The sequence below is a fragment of the Salvelinus alpinus genome, chromosome 8 (assembly GCF_045679555.1).
Source record: "Salvelinus alpinus chromosome 8, SLU_Salpinus.1, whole genome shotgun sequence".
NCBI classification, from domain to species: Eukaryota; Metazoa; Chordata; class Actinopteri; order Salmoniformes; family Salmonidae; genus Salvelinus; species Salvelinus alpinus.
In genome coordinates, this window is record NC_092093.1 from 77,587,065 (window position 1) to 77,602,241 (window position 15,177).

Consider the following 15,177-nt stretch of genomic DNA (forward strand, 5'->3'; position numbering starts at 1 on the left):
GGGAGGAGTGCAGCACCAACAGGCCTAAAGAGCACTTTGTTGTGTTTCCTTAACAGCCTGAAAGGATCCATCTCAGTGGGCAGCTGGGTTTTCCATCACATCTACTGGAGGGAGGGGGGAGAGGGAGAGAGAGGGAGGGGGGAGAGAGTGAGAGGGAGAGAGGGGTGAGAGGGAGAGAGGGGGGAGAGGGAGAGAGGGGGAGAGAGGGGGAGAGGGAGAGAGAGGGAGGGGGGAGAGGGAGAGAGAGGGAGGGGGGAGATGGAGAGAGAGGGAGGGGGGAGAGTGAGAGAGAGGGATGGGGGAGAGGGAGAGAGAGGGAGGGGGGAGAGGGAGAGAGAGGGAGGGGGGAGAGGGAGAGAGAGGGAGAAGTAATGCGCTATTGAGAGGGAGGGGGGAGAGGGAGAGAGAGGGAGAGGGGAGAGAGAGTGAGGGGGGAGAGGGAGAGAGAGGGAGGGGGGAGAGGGAGAGAGAGGGAGGGGGGAGGGAGAGAGAGGGAGGGGGGAGAGGGAGAGAGAGGGAGGGGGGAGAGGGAGAGAGAGGGAGGGGGGAGAGGGAGAGAGAGGGAGAAGTAATGCGCTATTGATTTGTCTGCGGCTCCAGATCCTTGCAACTTTTCCAAAACACAAACGCTGGCGCTCCCTCCTCTCCCCCCTCCCTGGCTCTCCCCCCCCCCCCCGTCTCCAGACAGAAACCTATAGCATATAACATCAGCAGGAGTGACCAGGCTGATATATGAGGCTAATTCAAACTGACTTTGTATCGATGTCTTCAAGTAGTGTGGACAAGAATCAATTACGGAAGTACAAGGTTCCACGCCCCTGGTTCTAGAAGCGTTACAGTGGCAGGAAGCCCCACAGCTCCCTACAATCCGCCTGTAGAATGGCAAAAAGGCAGGGTTGATGGAATTCCTGACGTGCTTGTTGTTCTGGGCAGGCGCTACGAATGCATCGGGCCCTATTGGAAATTAAGTTTAGCAGGCAAATGTGTCTAGCAGGCCGCCATCTAAAACAAATGGACATTGAGTTCACTCAGTGATGTGGAGGAGTTGGAAAAAGAGGGAGGTTTGGGTTATAAGAGGAGGTTGAACACAAATGCTGTACTGTTAGACATTAGTCATCATGTCTGTCTGTCTGTCCTATCTGGTGTGTTCACCTTTCACCTCCTGTCCGTCCTTCCAGAGAGATTTTAAGCTGCTCTGATAAACAGGTGTGAACAAAGAGTGCCTTTAAGTGTGTGTGTGTGTGTGTGTGTGTGAGATAGTAAGAGAGTGAGAGAGAGCAGTGTCTCTTCCTGAAGGATAAAGTCTCTCTCCAAGACATGTACACACACGCGCGTGCCATTTGAGACAGCCCTACAGCAGTTTAGCGCTCGGCCACACATGTCCTCTCCGTCACATGGTCCCTGTAAGTGATAAAAGCTGTTTCGTCAGCACATTCAGCGTCCTCCACTCTCCATGTTAAAAAAGACCCCAAAAAATGTGGGGAAAAAAGCTATGGACTTAAAGCGCGGGGCTGCTGGGCCCTAGCGAACTGCGGTCGCCGTCTCACATAAACAGCACATGGCCGCGTGAAGACAGCAATCAATCTTTCAGGAGAGTTTTCAGAGAACAAGTCCAAATGGGGTCTTGACCCTCTCCTCCGTGTTGATTTATTAAGATCAGGAAACGGATTTCACTTTTAAAATGTGTTTGGAGAGACCACAAGGAATGTGACTGTGCTGTTTAAAGAAGGCCGTGCATGTCAGCGGTGCTCCGGCGTGTTGTTGTAGGTGTTAAAGGCGCTGGAGCGGAGTAATACAGGCCTTTTCTGAAGCGTATCTCAGCACAGCGGTAACATCAAGACAGAAGAGCAGGCTGCTCCCAGCCACAAGTCTAGTGGAGCGTCCCAAATGGCACCCTATTCCCTTTATAGTGCACTACTTTACACCGCACTACTTTACACCAGGCACCATAGGGAATAGTTTCTAGTTCAAGCACGTTGTTTGTCGGGAAGCAGAGCGGCCGTTTCAGTGGTTGTTGGCCCTTCTTCCCGGCGGCGTCAGGCCCCGCCACGAGCACCTCGCCGTGGGATGACAAACGGCTCACGCTCCCTTACACTTTTACAGCTCTCATTAAACTATTCTCACCTTCTACATCGTTCCCTCGCCAGCAGGCGTTCTCTCGGTCTCGCTCTTTCTCTGGCTGTGTCCTAAATGTCACACTTTGCCCTATATAGTGCTACTGGGCACTGGTCAAAAGTAGTGCACTACGGAGGAAAGGGAATAAGGTGCCATTTGGGACGCAGCCTCTCACTACCTCTACGTCTGATGTACGGTGGAGGACAACACACGCTGCCTGTGAGGCCTATATAACCTGGAGTAAAGAACACATTGGGGTGGGACGTTGTGAACTAGCAGAAAGAAACCGGTTTGTTCTATTGTGCATTGTTTGTTTTTAACAATCTCCAATACAATGTTGACCTTATAAAACAAAACGGCACCATAAAAAAGCATATTTCTTTGCAACTGTTTCTGAATTATACTTGATTGGTATAGTGTACTGTGTTATATTGAGTCTCCCTCTCTCCCTCCTCTGGGAGGGGGCGCGGTGTGGTGGGTCGGTGCTCTTGCCCTCCTCTCCTCAGGCAGGTTGCAGTGCCAGTAAAAGTGTCAGACTGTATTACTGCCCTCATTAGAGAAACAGCCTTTAATATCTGGAGCTTAATAACTTCCAGGCCAAACACAGAGCACATCACATGGCGTTAGAGCTGAGGGGGAGAGGAGGGGCGAAACGCAGAGCATATCACATAGCGTTAGAGCTGAGGGGGAGAGGAGGGGCGATGTGGACGGTGTGAGTCCTATCCAACCTCCACCACCCAGCCAGCCAGACAGGGTAACTTCAGCCTCCTCCAACCAGACCTTAACCCTGCTCTGTTGAGTCCAACAAGCCTAAGATAACAGCTATATGCGGAACACTATCCTAAGGCCATTTCACCCTACCACGAACCATGCCTGAAAACTAATACAAATGTATAAAAACAGATAAACATATTGTTTCATCTTTTGAAATCCAATCTCACTGTCGTCCACATTTATTCTAATAAGAGTAAGGAGAGTATAGGGTCTACTTTGTTCGTTGGAGATCATTTTTAGATTCCTTTTCATCCACGTAGATGGATAAACAACTAGAGGGACGTTGGACGCTCCAGTGATCTTTCTTGTGTGTGTGTGTGTGTGTGTGTGTGTGTGTGTGTGTGTGTGTGTGTGTGTGTGTGTGTGTGTGTGTGTGTGTGTGGAGTGGAAAGAGGAGTGAGGAAAGGGGGCCAAGGCAAAGCACAGGACGCCTGATCCTCTTTGGAGGATCTACACGCCTACTTCACTTTCTCCTGGACCACTAGGCGCCTGACGTTTACAATGGAGAAAGAGACGCTGGGAGGCAGAGGGAGAGAGGAGAGAAAGAGGAGAGAAAGAGATGGCGGGAGGGAGAGCGAGTGAGTGAGCGAGAGAGAGGAGAGAAAGAGATGGCGGGAGGGAGAGCGAGAGAGAGGAGAGAAAGAGATGGCGGGAGGGAGAGCGAGAGAGAGAAGAGAAAGAGATGGCGGGAGGGAGAGCGAGAGAGAGGAGAGAAAGAGATGGCGGGAGGGAGAGCGAGAGAGAGGAGAGAAAGAGATGGCGGGAGGGAGAGCGAGAGAGAATAGAGAAAGAGGTGGCGGGAGGGAGAGCGAGAGAGAATAGAGAAAGAGATGGTGGGAGGGAGAGCGAGAGAGAGGAGAGAAAGAGATGGCGGGAGGGAGAGCGAGAGAGAATAGAGAAAGAGGTGGCGGGAGGGAGAGCGAGAGAGAATAGAGAAAGAGATGGTGGGAGGGAGAGAGAGAGAAGAGAGATGGCGGGAGGGAGAGCGCAAGAGAGGAGAGATGGCGGGAGGGAGAAGAGAGAAAGAGATGGTGAGAGGGAGAGTGAGAGAGAAGAGAGAAAGAGATGGCGGGAGGGAGGGAGAGAGAGAGAAAGAAGTCCTCATAATAAGAAAAAGTGAGAGAACTCCAGAGAGAGAAAGGAAACATAAAACAGATCTTTCCTTGGCCTTTCTCTTCATTAGGTGTGAAATTGTCCATAGGTTGTCATCCAAATTACAGAAGTGAATTGAAAATATTTACATTAGCGTGACAGAGGAGGGGTTATATGCATTGTAGAGAGAGAGAGAGAGAGAGAGAGAGAGAGAGAGAGAGAGAGAGAGAGAGAGAGGCCGTGGCGTCCGCTGGGTTGCACAGCCTGACATGCTGCCTGGCAAGAAAATGGGCTAGCTAATTAGCAACACGCTATGATGAAGTCCATACCAGTGCGTTTCACCGTACCAAGGCCTGGTCAATCATGCTAAAACAGACGTACTGCAACACAAGCCTCACTTTCTCTTCTCTTCATAAGAGCATTAAATAGAAAGACAGCGATATCTGCAGAATGAAGAATGATTCATACGCAGCTGCACCAATCAGTAGCACTGCTAACCTTGAGAAGAAAAAGCAGCGTGTGAGGAAGACATTCATTATTCGTGTCATTTGCAATAATAGTTCCAATATTTATATTCAGGTTTTAATTCTGGTGCACCTGGGCTTAACGGTATTGTTCCACCACTCGTTGGCACAATGCTTTTCTCAAAACTACACAAGAGGGAATAAAAACAAAGCTAACTTCATTTCAAGATTTTGGCACTTCATAAGCCTTCTGGAGGACGTTGTAATACCAGCCTTAAAGGCAAGTGTTAACAATTCTGTCAAGTAAAAAAAAAGAAGGAACATTTAGAGCTGAGCAAGGTGCTGTTAATGAAAAGCACTAAATATGAAGGAATCCCCAGCCCGCCAGCCCTGTGCTGTCATATTCCACCAGGGCTTTAAAAGTTAAGGGGGCTTGCGTGTGGCCGGGAGCATGTTTCTGGGTTACGGCTGTGTGAGGGCAAGGCTGAGCCACCTCCGGCCCTGGAACTCTGACTGGAGCGCCACATGCTCTCTCTATGGAGAAACCACTTTTAGACTTAAACGATGGCCTCTGCCTGGCCAAGACCAACAGCTCAGCAATCCCCAGTGTCCCATGGTGGCAGTAGTCAGTTACTCACCGACTACGACAGCAGCTTGGTCTAGCTCTGCCATGTCGTGTGTGTTACTCACCGACGAGGACCACCAGCCCAGTCCCCCCGCTCTACCATGGTGTGTGTGTGTGTGTTACTCACCGACGAGGACCACCAGCCTGTGCTTGGCCCCGCTCTGCCTGCGGTGGGGAGTCACCTCCTCGTAGGTGGCCACGTCAGCCATGTCGTACTGCTCACTCTTCTTACACTCATACATGGACTTGTTGGTCTTCTTGTCTCGCCTGCTGAGGCGGAAACTCCGGCGAAAACCAGCTACAAATCAGAGAGCGAGAAGAGAGAGAGAGAGAAAGTTGAGTCACTGTAAGGGGTAAAGTTGACAGTGTATACAGTACGTACAAGTAAACTTGCATCTGCACAAAATGCCTGCCGATGCACATTTACAAGCGTTTCAATATCTATCAGGTCTGGCTTTATGTAGAGCAGCCCTTCATATGTAACATATTGAGAGAGATATCTGTGCAGTAGGTAGGAGTAGTGAACGCTAAGCCAAACGATTTCCCTGGGCCCTGTCAAATCTATTGCACTATATAGGGGATGGGTTGCTATTTGAGATGCACCTAGATCCAGGGAAAGCGTTTGGTCGGTGAGTAACAGCTCATACGGTTCATATGTAATGTCGTCTTAACACTGTTGTCTTCTAGAGACCATAAAAACATGACTGCCACGTTCCCATTCTCCTCCCAGCCTCAGTTTATGTCATCTAGCTACCTCTTATGTCATTTCTCTCTTTATGTTACAGGACGAGTCTCAAATGGCACCCTATTCCCAATGTAGTGCACTACCTTTGACCAGGGCCCATTATATAGAGAATAGGTTGCCATTTGGGATGCAACCATAGATGTGATTCATCTGAGCCTTTTGAACCGGAATGGTCCGTTTTAAGCACATTGACCTCTGACCTCCTGTAGAGGGGAACAGGAGGTAAAGAGAGAATCAAAAATGGCAGGTGGGAAGGATGAGTGAAGGCGACTGGCATTTTTTCATGTAATTCACTGCTGCTATGTGAATTTACTGGTAATTGCTTCATGCTTGTCCAGTTGACACAAGTACCAGTCAAGCGTTTCTCATTCTTCTCAGACTACTTTGGTACTGTAGGTGGTGTGTGTGCGTGTGTAAGGAAGTATGTGTGGTGGTGGCATTCCATGGACATGCAGCGCACGATAAACCAATCAAACATGACAACCGTCATAAATTGACCCAAACAAATGGTCTGGTTTGAATGCACTAAGGCAGTACCAAACAGAGAGAAACGTACCCCTAATTTGAAGAGCACAGTTTCATATTTATGACAGACAGTTAAACCAAAATCCGCAAACCGAGGACCGAGGACACTTTGCTAATATCCCGTTCCTGCACACGGCAGAAAGGTTCTCCCTCTCGGTTTCTTTTAAACAGTGATGAATGAACCCAGCGTTATGATGCAAGATGGCCAAGATTAAGGCAGCATTAAAATCATACACTGGAGAGAGAGAGAAGCCCTGATCCAATCCTTTAATACTTTCCACAACATGGAGAAACCGCGAGGCGAGCGGCAGGCGAGCGCTGTGCAGATGTGCCACGAGAAAGAGAGAGAGAGTATAGCTACGGTCGAGAGTTTGTTCTTTTCCAAACAGTCACTTAATAAGGGACAGGAGATGGAGAGACCTACGCTGTGTAAGAAATGAAACACGTCAAACATACGGCTTCAGCACAATAACCCATGTGTGTATGGCTAAGGTATTAAGGCATGTCACAATGTGTGTGTGTGTGTGTGAATTAATTTGTGTATGTTTCTGAGTGTGTATGTGTGTGTGTGTGTGTGTGTGAGAGAATGTGTTTGTGTATGTGTGTGTGTGTGTGTGTGTGTGTGTGAGAGAGAATGTGTGTGTGTGTGTGTGTGTGTGTGTGTGAGAGAGAATGTGTGTGTGAGAGTGTGAGAGAGAGAGAGAATGTATTTGTGTATGTTTCTGAGTGTGTGTGTGTGAGAGAATGTGTTTGTGTATGTGTATGAGTGTGTGTGTGTGTGCGAGAGAGAGAGAATGTGTCTGTGTGTGTGTGTGTGTGTGTGTGTGTGTGTGTGTGTGTGTGTGTGTGTGTGAGAGAGAGAGAAAGTGTTTGTGTGTGTGTCTGAGTGCGTGTGTGAACCCTAGCGTTGGGATATTGTGTTACAGCTAACGTTCTAGGCAGACTGTTCCACTGCGGGCAGGACAGCACGTTCTGGGTTAGCACGGTGTTGTCTGTGCCACTTCTCCTGCAGTGTATCCTTCTCATTCAACACCCCCACTGCTCTGACCGAACACCAGCCAGAAAGAACGAGCCGCCTGCTCGCCACAGTGGAAAGGACGCACTGAATAGAATACGCTGCTGCTAGCAACATTACTGTAACAGCAAGCCATGCACAATGTCATCATTATCAACGGTTAACATCATAGCAGTGCTATTATTAAGCCATTACAGGGTAGATAATATTAACTAAGGTTGTCCTGTTAGGCCCTGGTCAAAAGTAGTGCACTATATAGGAAATAGGGTCTTGGACATTCCAGGGCAGGTTCCGCCACCCCTCTGGATCGCTCTAATACTGTGGTCTGATTAGCGTGATACTGCAGCACGGGTTGTTCCATTCGATTAGGGGGCCTTTCGGGGCCCAGAAGCCGCCAGCATTTCATTGGCTCTGTCAGAGGGAATCTCTTTGTTTTCCTTCAGGGAGGCAGGTGCACGGCGTTTCATTAGGCTCAGCTGCAGCCAGTCAATACACAGCTCTGTTCCTGTTGTTGAAGGCCCTCCGTAATCCCGGGCCCTTCAAAATCACTTCAACCCTTCTAGACAGCTCCATCCAAATAACAGAAAATAACTAACCCACAACTCCTCTACTCGAGGATAAAGACAAATCAATCAAAGGAGCGAGACAAAACGCACGCACGGCGAGCATCATCATCTCCATGGAGACAGAATTAGGCGAGCCCAGAGAGAGGGCTGGAAAAGTATTCAACCCGAATGAAATAAATGAATGACTAAACCTTCCTGGTCTGGACCCGGACCAGCGTCTCGTTGTCATGTCTGTGTTACTGTTACAGTACAGAGGGGTTGTGTTACTGTTACAGTACAGAGAAGTTGTGTTACTGTTAGAGCAGGGAAGTGTGCCTGCGTGTGTGGCCGGTTTGTGTGTTACTGTTCAGCTCTGATTAACAGTGGGGTTTCCAATAGCTAGGGCCAATAGAAGGCATGGTGGTAAATCAGGAATGTTAGCTATGCATGGCAACAGTGGTCCTAATTATGATGGGGTCGAGCTGAAAAGACTGTGGTTTTAACTCATTGTTCAGCTGGCTCCTAACCCTTGACCCTGGATGTAATCGTACTCTCTTGTATCCCCCTACCGTGACAAAGAGCTCGGATATGGAGACATTTTCCTTGCTCAGGACACACACACACACGCACGTTTTAATGGCGTGCACTTGACCGTGACTGGATAATTGCCAGTCGCCCCTACTACTGTAAGACACACACAATAACGTGTAGACGAACTCAAAGCCTCCCATTCCAAGAGAACCTCCAACAGAAAAATAACAAGGGGCATATCGAGCCACAGAGTAAACAGTAGAAGACACGTGCTGCCACTACACACACAACTGCCTGGAAGTTGCCAGTGTGCTCCTGCAAGCCCGTTTTCCAGTGTGATAATATCTAACAGCCGTGGTGTAGGACATTCAGCACCCAGGCGCCTTCACAAACAGGGAATTCTAAACTGCTCACTGTGCTGATGCTAACATCCTGTGAAACGTTGCTGCGGTGTCTGTAAAAGAGACGGAGCAAAACTGTTGAAACAAAAAAAGAACACACACACACAGATTTATTCTGTAGAAAGTAAACGGAGACAACATGTGTAGGAGACCATTAAGACGCCAACACAAAATACATAAATTGCGGTCATTTTCTCCAAATCAGACGAGATGAGAGGAGTGAAGATAGGCAGGCAGAGAAACCACCTGCTGTATTGTGGAGCCGGCCTTTGTGTGTGTGTGTGTGTGTGTGTGTGTGTGTGTGTGTGTGTGTGTGTGTGTGTGTGTGTGTTGTATTATGGAGCCGGCCTTTGTGTGTGTGTGTGTTGAATTGTGGGATCCGGCCTAAGCCTGTTGCAGTCAATGTCTTGTGCAAATCCTGGGGTGGAATGGTAATAATGGTGTGTCTAATCACATACGACTGGAAGACCGGCGTTCAATCCCAGCATCCATCCTTCCCACTGTCTCTCCCACCTACCCATCTCCACTCTGATTTCCTAACTATTTAGATCAAGTGTACAAATCCCCCCCCCCCCCAAAAAAAAAGATGGCTCCCATCTGAGCCTGGAGTTTCTAACTGCAGTTGAAGAAGCGCTGACAGACACTGGCATATTCCAAATGGCACACTATTCCCTATTATAGTGCACTACTTTGTCCAGAAGCCTGTGGCCCTGGTCAAAGGTAGTGCACTACATAGGGAATAGGGTGCCATTTGGGATGCATGCAGTGCCATCCTGGCCCAGCAGAACAAGCCCTCAGTATGAAGACTAACAGAGATGACAACTGGTGAATTATCTCTCCATGGCAACTCTAGATTAAGAGAGTATTACCATTACACCCTAGCCCCACATGTGTGGTTTATGGCTGCCACACACACACACACACGGTGCGGTTTATCACTGCAACACTTAGTACTGGAAGTGGCCACAGAAATGTGGGAGGCATTACTGAGTACCTCCTTTCAGTCATTATGTGATGGTGCTCATTACAGCTCCTCGTCTGTTCAAGTCTGTGTCAGAGACACGCTCGACAGGCAGGCAGGGGGAGAGGAGGATGGCTCTACTGCATGTCCCAGTGTGTGTGAAGAAGGATCTCCAGTTTCCACACTCTCTGCAATATTCCCTCCTACCACAGAACAACAAGGACAAATACCAACTCTACCAAGTTCTCCACAAATACCCTGACTAATTCTTCCAGGTAACTCACTCAGCTACCCGCCTGTTCACTACAGCATGTTATTTATGTCCGTCCATTGTGAGTTGAGAGGTGGACCAAAGGACCGAAGAGAACCAAGGAGGATGGTTCCCGAGGAATGACACTCACTAAAAATAAGAGGAAAAATGTGGGCCAACACTGTAGCAGCGACGCGGGAAAAGTAAAACCTTTTCTCTGCACTCCCTTCTTCCACCAACAGCTGGGTTCAAATAGGCCTCTGGTCTCTCACGCTGTGTGGCGTGTCTTAGTCCCGCTATGCAGTGATGTGTGGGGGGGGGGGGGGAGGGGCTGTCCAGACAGATAGACAGACGTGTGGCCTTCAATGCCCCTCCATGTAAACCCATCTGTGAAAGGCATTATAGGAATCGTGGCTTCCGAACCAGGGACCAGGCCTGCCGCGTCACGGAAGTACCTGGCTCACAGGCTGACCACATGGACGGTCACTGTACTGACGAGGAAAAGCATATAGCTCTGTGGGGAACAAGGGATCTTTAACAGGTGGAGAGGGTTCTCCCGATGTGGCATGTGGTATCCGTATCTCACTGCTAGTCCTTCAAACCTCCTACCTCTAGCTCAGTGGAGGCTGCTGAGGGGAGGACGGCTCATAATAATGGCCGGAAAGGAGCTAATGGAATGGCATCAACATCTGGGAACCATGGGAACCATGTGTTTGACCCTATTCCACCAATTCCGCTCCAGCCATTACCACGAGCCCGTCCCTCCCCAATTAATGTGCCACCAACCTCCTGTGCTCTAGCTTTATGGGTAATGGCATTCCGTGTTGTGAGGGGACAGGCAGGCATCCTGGTTAAACCAGACTGAACACTGCATTTGAAGTGAATGGTAAAAAACATTGCTCTGAGGGGAACGAGGAATATTTAACTGGAGGAGAACGTTTCATACCGACCTACAGTATGTGGCATCTACTGTAACGGCTGTCCTTCAAACCTCATACCCTGTTGCTGAAGCCCTCCCTTACGGGTCACTGGGTTTCCTGTTGAGAAAGGAAAGGCAGGTAGCCATTGTTTTAAGCAGTATTCACTCTGGTCTAACCAGGATAGAAGGCTGTATGCAGAGAGGGAGAGAGAGTTAAACGTTATTTGATGATTAAAAAAGCCTTTTAGGCTGTCTGTGATGTTTGAAATATGTACTGAGAGCGTTTGAGTCCACCGTGGTGAACTCATTACAGTGTTATCTGGGGGGGAACAGAAACACACTCTGGGGCTAGTGTACTTTCCATGGGCTTACTACAGTATGCTTGCTCCAGCATGTGGAAAGTGGTACTCCAACCCAAGTGTTACAGGCTTATACAGTGGAATAGTGCTCAAGTCCCTTGGCTGAGCGACGTGGGTTTGTGTCGAGCGCTATTTGTTTTTCCCCTCCGTCTTATCCCAGAGCTCTTTAGGACTCAGGAATGTCTAGTCTGAACAGAAAACCATGCCTAATTTGTCGTCGCTTGAAAAAATGGATTGATTTGAAGAAAAGAAAAACACGAACGCACATCTCGATCTAGCTCTCGTCTTCCGCTGCACTTACGCAAAGCGGCCTGGGCTCTCTCTGGTGCTGTGTGTACTGGATGTGTCCGGGCTCTCTCTGGTGCTGTGTGTACTGGATGTGTCCGGGCTCTCTCTGGTGCTGTGTGTACTGGATGTGTCTGGGCTCTCTCTGGTGCTGTGTGTACTGGATGTGTCTGGGCTCTCTCTGGTGCTGTGTGTACTGTATGTGTCCGGGCTCTCTCTGGTGCTGTGTGTACTGTATGTGTCCGGGCTCTCTCTGGTGCTGTGTGTACTGGATGTGTCCGGGCTCTCTCTGGTGCTGTGTGTACTGGATGTGTCCGGGCTCTCTCTGGTGCTGTGTGTACTGGATGTGTCCGGGCTCTCTCTGGTGCTGTGTGTACTGGATGTGTCTGGGCTCTCTCTGGTGCTGTGTGTACTGGATGTGTCTGGGCTCTCTCTGGTGCTGTGTGTACTGGATGTGTCTGGGCTCTCTCTGGTGCTGTGTGTACTGTATGTGTCTGGGCTCTCTCTGGTGCTGTGTGTACTGTATGTGTCTGGGCTCTCTCTGGTGCTGTGTGACTGTATGTGTCTGGGCTCTCTCTGGTGCTGTGTGTACTGTATGTGTCTGGGCTCTCTCTGGTGCTGTGTGTACTGTATGTGTCTGGGCTCTCTCTGGTGCTGTGTGTACTGTATGTGTCTGGGCTCTCTCTGGTGCTGTGTGTACTGTATGTGTCTGGGCTCTCTCTGGTGCTGTGTGTACTGTATGTGTCTGGGCTCTCTCTGGTGCTGTGTGTACAGTATGTGTCTGTGCTTTCTCTGGTGCTGTGTGTACTGTACGTGTCCGGGCTCTCTCTGGTGCTGTGTGTACTGTACGTGTCCAGGCTCTCTCTGGTGCTGTGTGTACTGTACGTGTCCGGGCTCTCTCTGGTGCTGTGTGTACTGGATGTGTCTGGGCTCTCTCTGGTGCTGTGTGTACTGTATGTGTCCGGGCTCTCTCTGGTGCTGTGTGTACTGGATGTGTCCGGGCTCTCTCTGGTGCTGTGTGTACAGGATGTGTCCGGGCTCTCTCTCTGGTGCTGTGTGTACTGGATGTGTCCGGGCTCTCTCTGGTGCTGTGTGTACAGGATGTGTCCGGGCTCTCTCTGGTGCTGTGTGTACTGGATGTGTCTGGGCTCTCTCTGGTGCTGTGTGTACTGTATGTGTCTGGGCTCTCTCAGCACAGCTAGTGAGTTGGGAGCTGGGAGTGCCAAGAACACTTTCCTGTTTTCCTCATCAATCAGCCAGCCCACTCAGACAACAGGGATGCTAGACAACAAACCCAGTGCGAGGGGAGATGCCAAAGTCCACATCCCATCTGGCACCCCATCACTATATATGGTGCACTATTTTTGACCAGGGCCGATAGGGACTCTTTTACCTTTATAGTGATGGGGTCAAAAGTAGTGCACTACATAGGGAATAGAGTGCCATTTGGGACATAGACTCTCTTCTCTTACCGGTCAGAACCACAACCAAACCACTGAAATGTAACCCCTGGACATTATTAAGTAACGTCACCACTGTCTAGAGCACTGTTTCCTAACTCCAGTCCTCCCAACCATATGCAATGTTATTGTATCCCTGGACAAGCACACCTGATTCAGCCCTGGATGAATTAAACCAGGTATGTTTGTCCGGGGTTACAACACAAATGTGTGCTGTTGGGGGTACTGGAGGACTGGAACCACTGGTCTAGACCAATCACACCTGTCTGTCTGCGTGGCCTCTACCTGCTCAGCCAATCACACATGTATGTCTGCGTGGCCTCTACCTGCTCAGCCAATCACACCTGTCTGTCTGCATGGCCTCTACCTGCTCAGCCAAGATGTGGGCCCTGGTCAAACAGTGCACTAAATGGAGAATAAGGCGCCATTTGGAACGCACATTTGGTCTTATATTTTGGCTGCGGCTCATCCTCCAGTAGTGAACCTGCAGACAGATGAAATAAACTTGTTTTCTGGAAATTTAGAATTATTTGGGGGCTTACACACGTCTCCATTTTTCCATAACTCTGTTTTAATTGGATTCTGGGGGTTGACAGCTTTCCCAGCTTTCCCCTGTACTGTTTTGTCCTTTCCTCTCCTCTATCCCACCCTCTCTCATCCCTCTATCCAGATGTTTGCTGAGAGGCTTTTCTCTGTGCCTCGGGATCTCTGGGATTAGGGTAGATTACGACAGCAGCAGAAATGGGACTGTGCCTACTGCCTACGCTTCCAGGTCTCCATCCAGGTATTGTGTGTCTAATCCCAGGGAACTAAGCTACAATGTGTTGATGGATCTAAGGAGAGACACGGGCTATGTCCCAAAATAGGGAATAGGGTGCCAACATATATAGTGCACTACTTTTGACCAGAGCCTTATGGGCGCTGGTCAAAAGTAGTGCACTATATACAGAACAGGGTGCCATTTGGGACAAAACCCATGTCTTTTCTCTCTTTTCTTCTGCTCCTTTCTTTCTTCCATCCAGGAAAGGTAAGGAACGGGCCCAGAACGGCCACGGGTCTTAATGATCTCTTTAACGCACTTCTTCCAGACGGAGCGGTGGTCTCAAAGAGGTGTTTAGGGCGTGGCACGGGGCTTATGGGAAGGCATCTCAGGACACGGTCCTCCTCCTCCTACTTCATTAATAAGGGCATCGATGACATCGTCCCCACAGTGACCGTATGTACATATCCCAACCCAAAGTGATGTATTAAAGGCAACATCCGCACTGAGTTCAAGGAGCGAGACACTAATCCGGACACTTATAAGAAATCCCACTACGACGAGAAATCAAACAGTCAAAATGTCAGTACAAGACTAAGATTGAATTCTACTACGCCGGGCTCTGACGCTCGTCGGATGTGGCAAGGCTTGCACACGGATTACAAAAGAAAACCCAGCTTCGAGCTGCCCAGTGATGTCTACCAGACGAGCTTGATTCCTTCTATTCCTTCCTTATAGTTTCCGTCCTCCTCTGGGTACATTGACTTCAATACAAAACCTAGGAGGCTCGTGGTTCTCACTCCCTTCCATAGACTTACACAGTAATTATGACAACTTCCAGAGGACATCCTCCAACCCATCAGAGCTCTTGCAGCATGAACTGACATGTTGTCCACCCAATCAAAGGGTCAGAGAAGGAATCTAGTGAAAGTAGAAGTAGAAGCTACAGCTAGCTAGCACTGCAGTGCATAAAATGTGGTGAGTAGTTTACTCAGAGAGAAAGACAATAGTTGAACAGTTCTTAAATGAATTTATTCAACAATGAAAGAGTAGCAAGAGAGAGATTGTTGTATTTATTTTTCACTTAGCTTGTGAAAGCAGCTAGCTAGTTTAGCCTACTCAAACACATGGCTCAAACAGAGAGGATTGCTATGTTAGCTAGATGGCTATGGTTATCCAATACTGGAACTCTTCCAAGTCAAGGTAAGCTTTTGGTTGTATAAACGTATTTCCTTCTAAACTTCTTGCCGACTGTACTGATGGATTGTAGCGGGTTTACTAAAGCTTTAGCTCTAGTAGCTTTGTTGACTTTGACGTTACTATGGTGACAACAATGTAGGCTGTGTGCAGC

General features: G+C 49.0%; 1 protein-coding gene across 4 annotated transcripts in view; it reads right to left on the bottom strand.

Annotated features, from left to right (window-relative positions):
* LOC139583739 (MAGUK p55 subfamily member 7-like) overlaps positions 1 to 15,177 on the bottom strand; it is a 268,462-nt gene that overhangs the window by 21,103 nt on the left and 232,182 nt on the right. For all 4 annotated transcript variants that reach the window (XM_071415154.1, XM_071415152.1, XM_071415151.1 and 1 more), the window contains one exon: positions 5,198 to 5,368. In XM_071415154.1, coding sequence (XP_071271255.1) covers positions 5,198 to 5,368 — 171 coding nt within the window. The remainder of the gene's footprint in view (positions 1 to 5,197; positions 5,369 to 15,177) is intronic.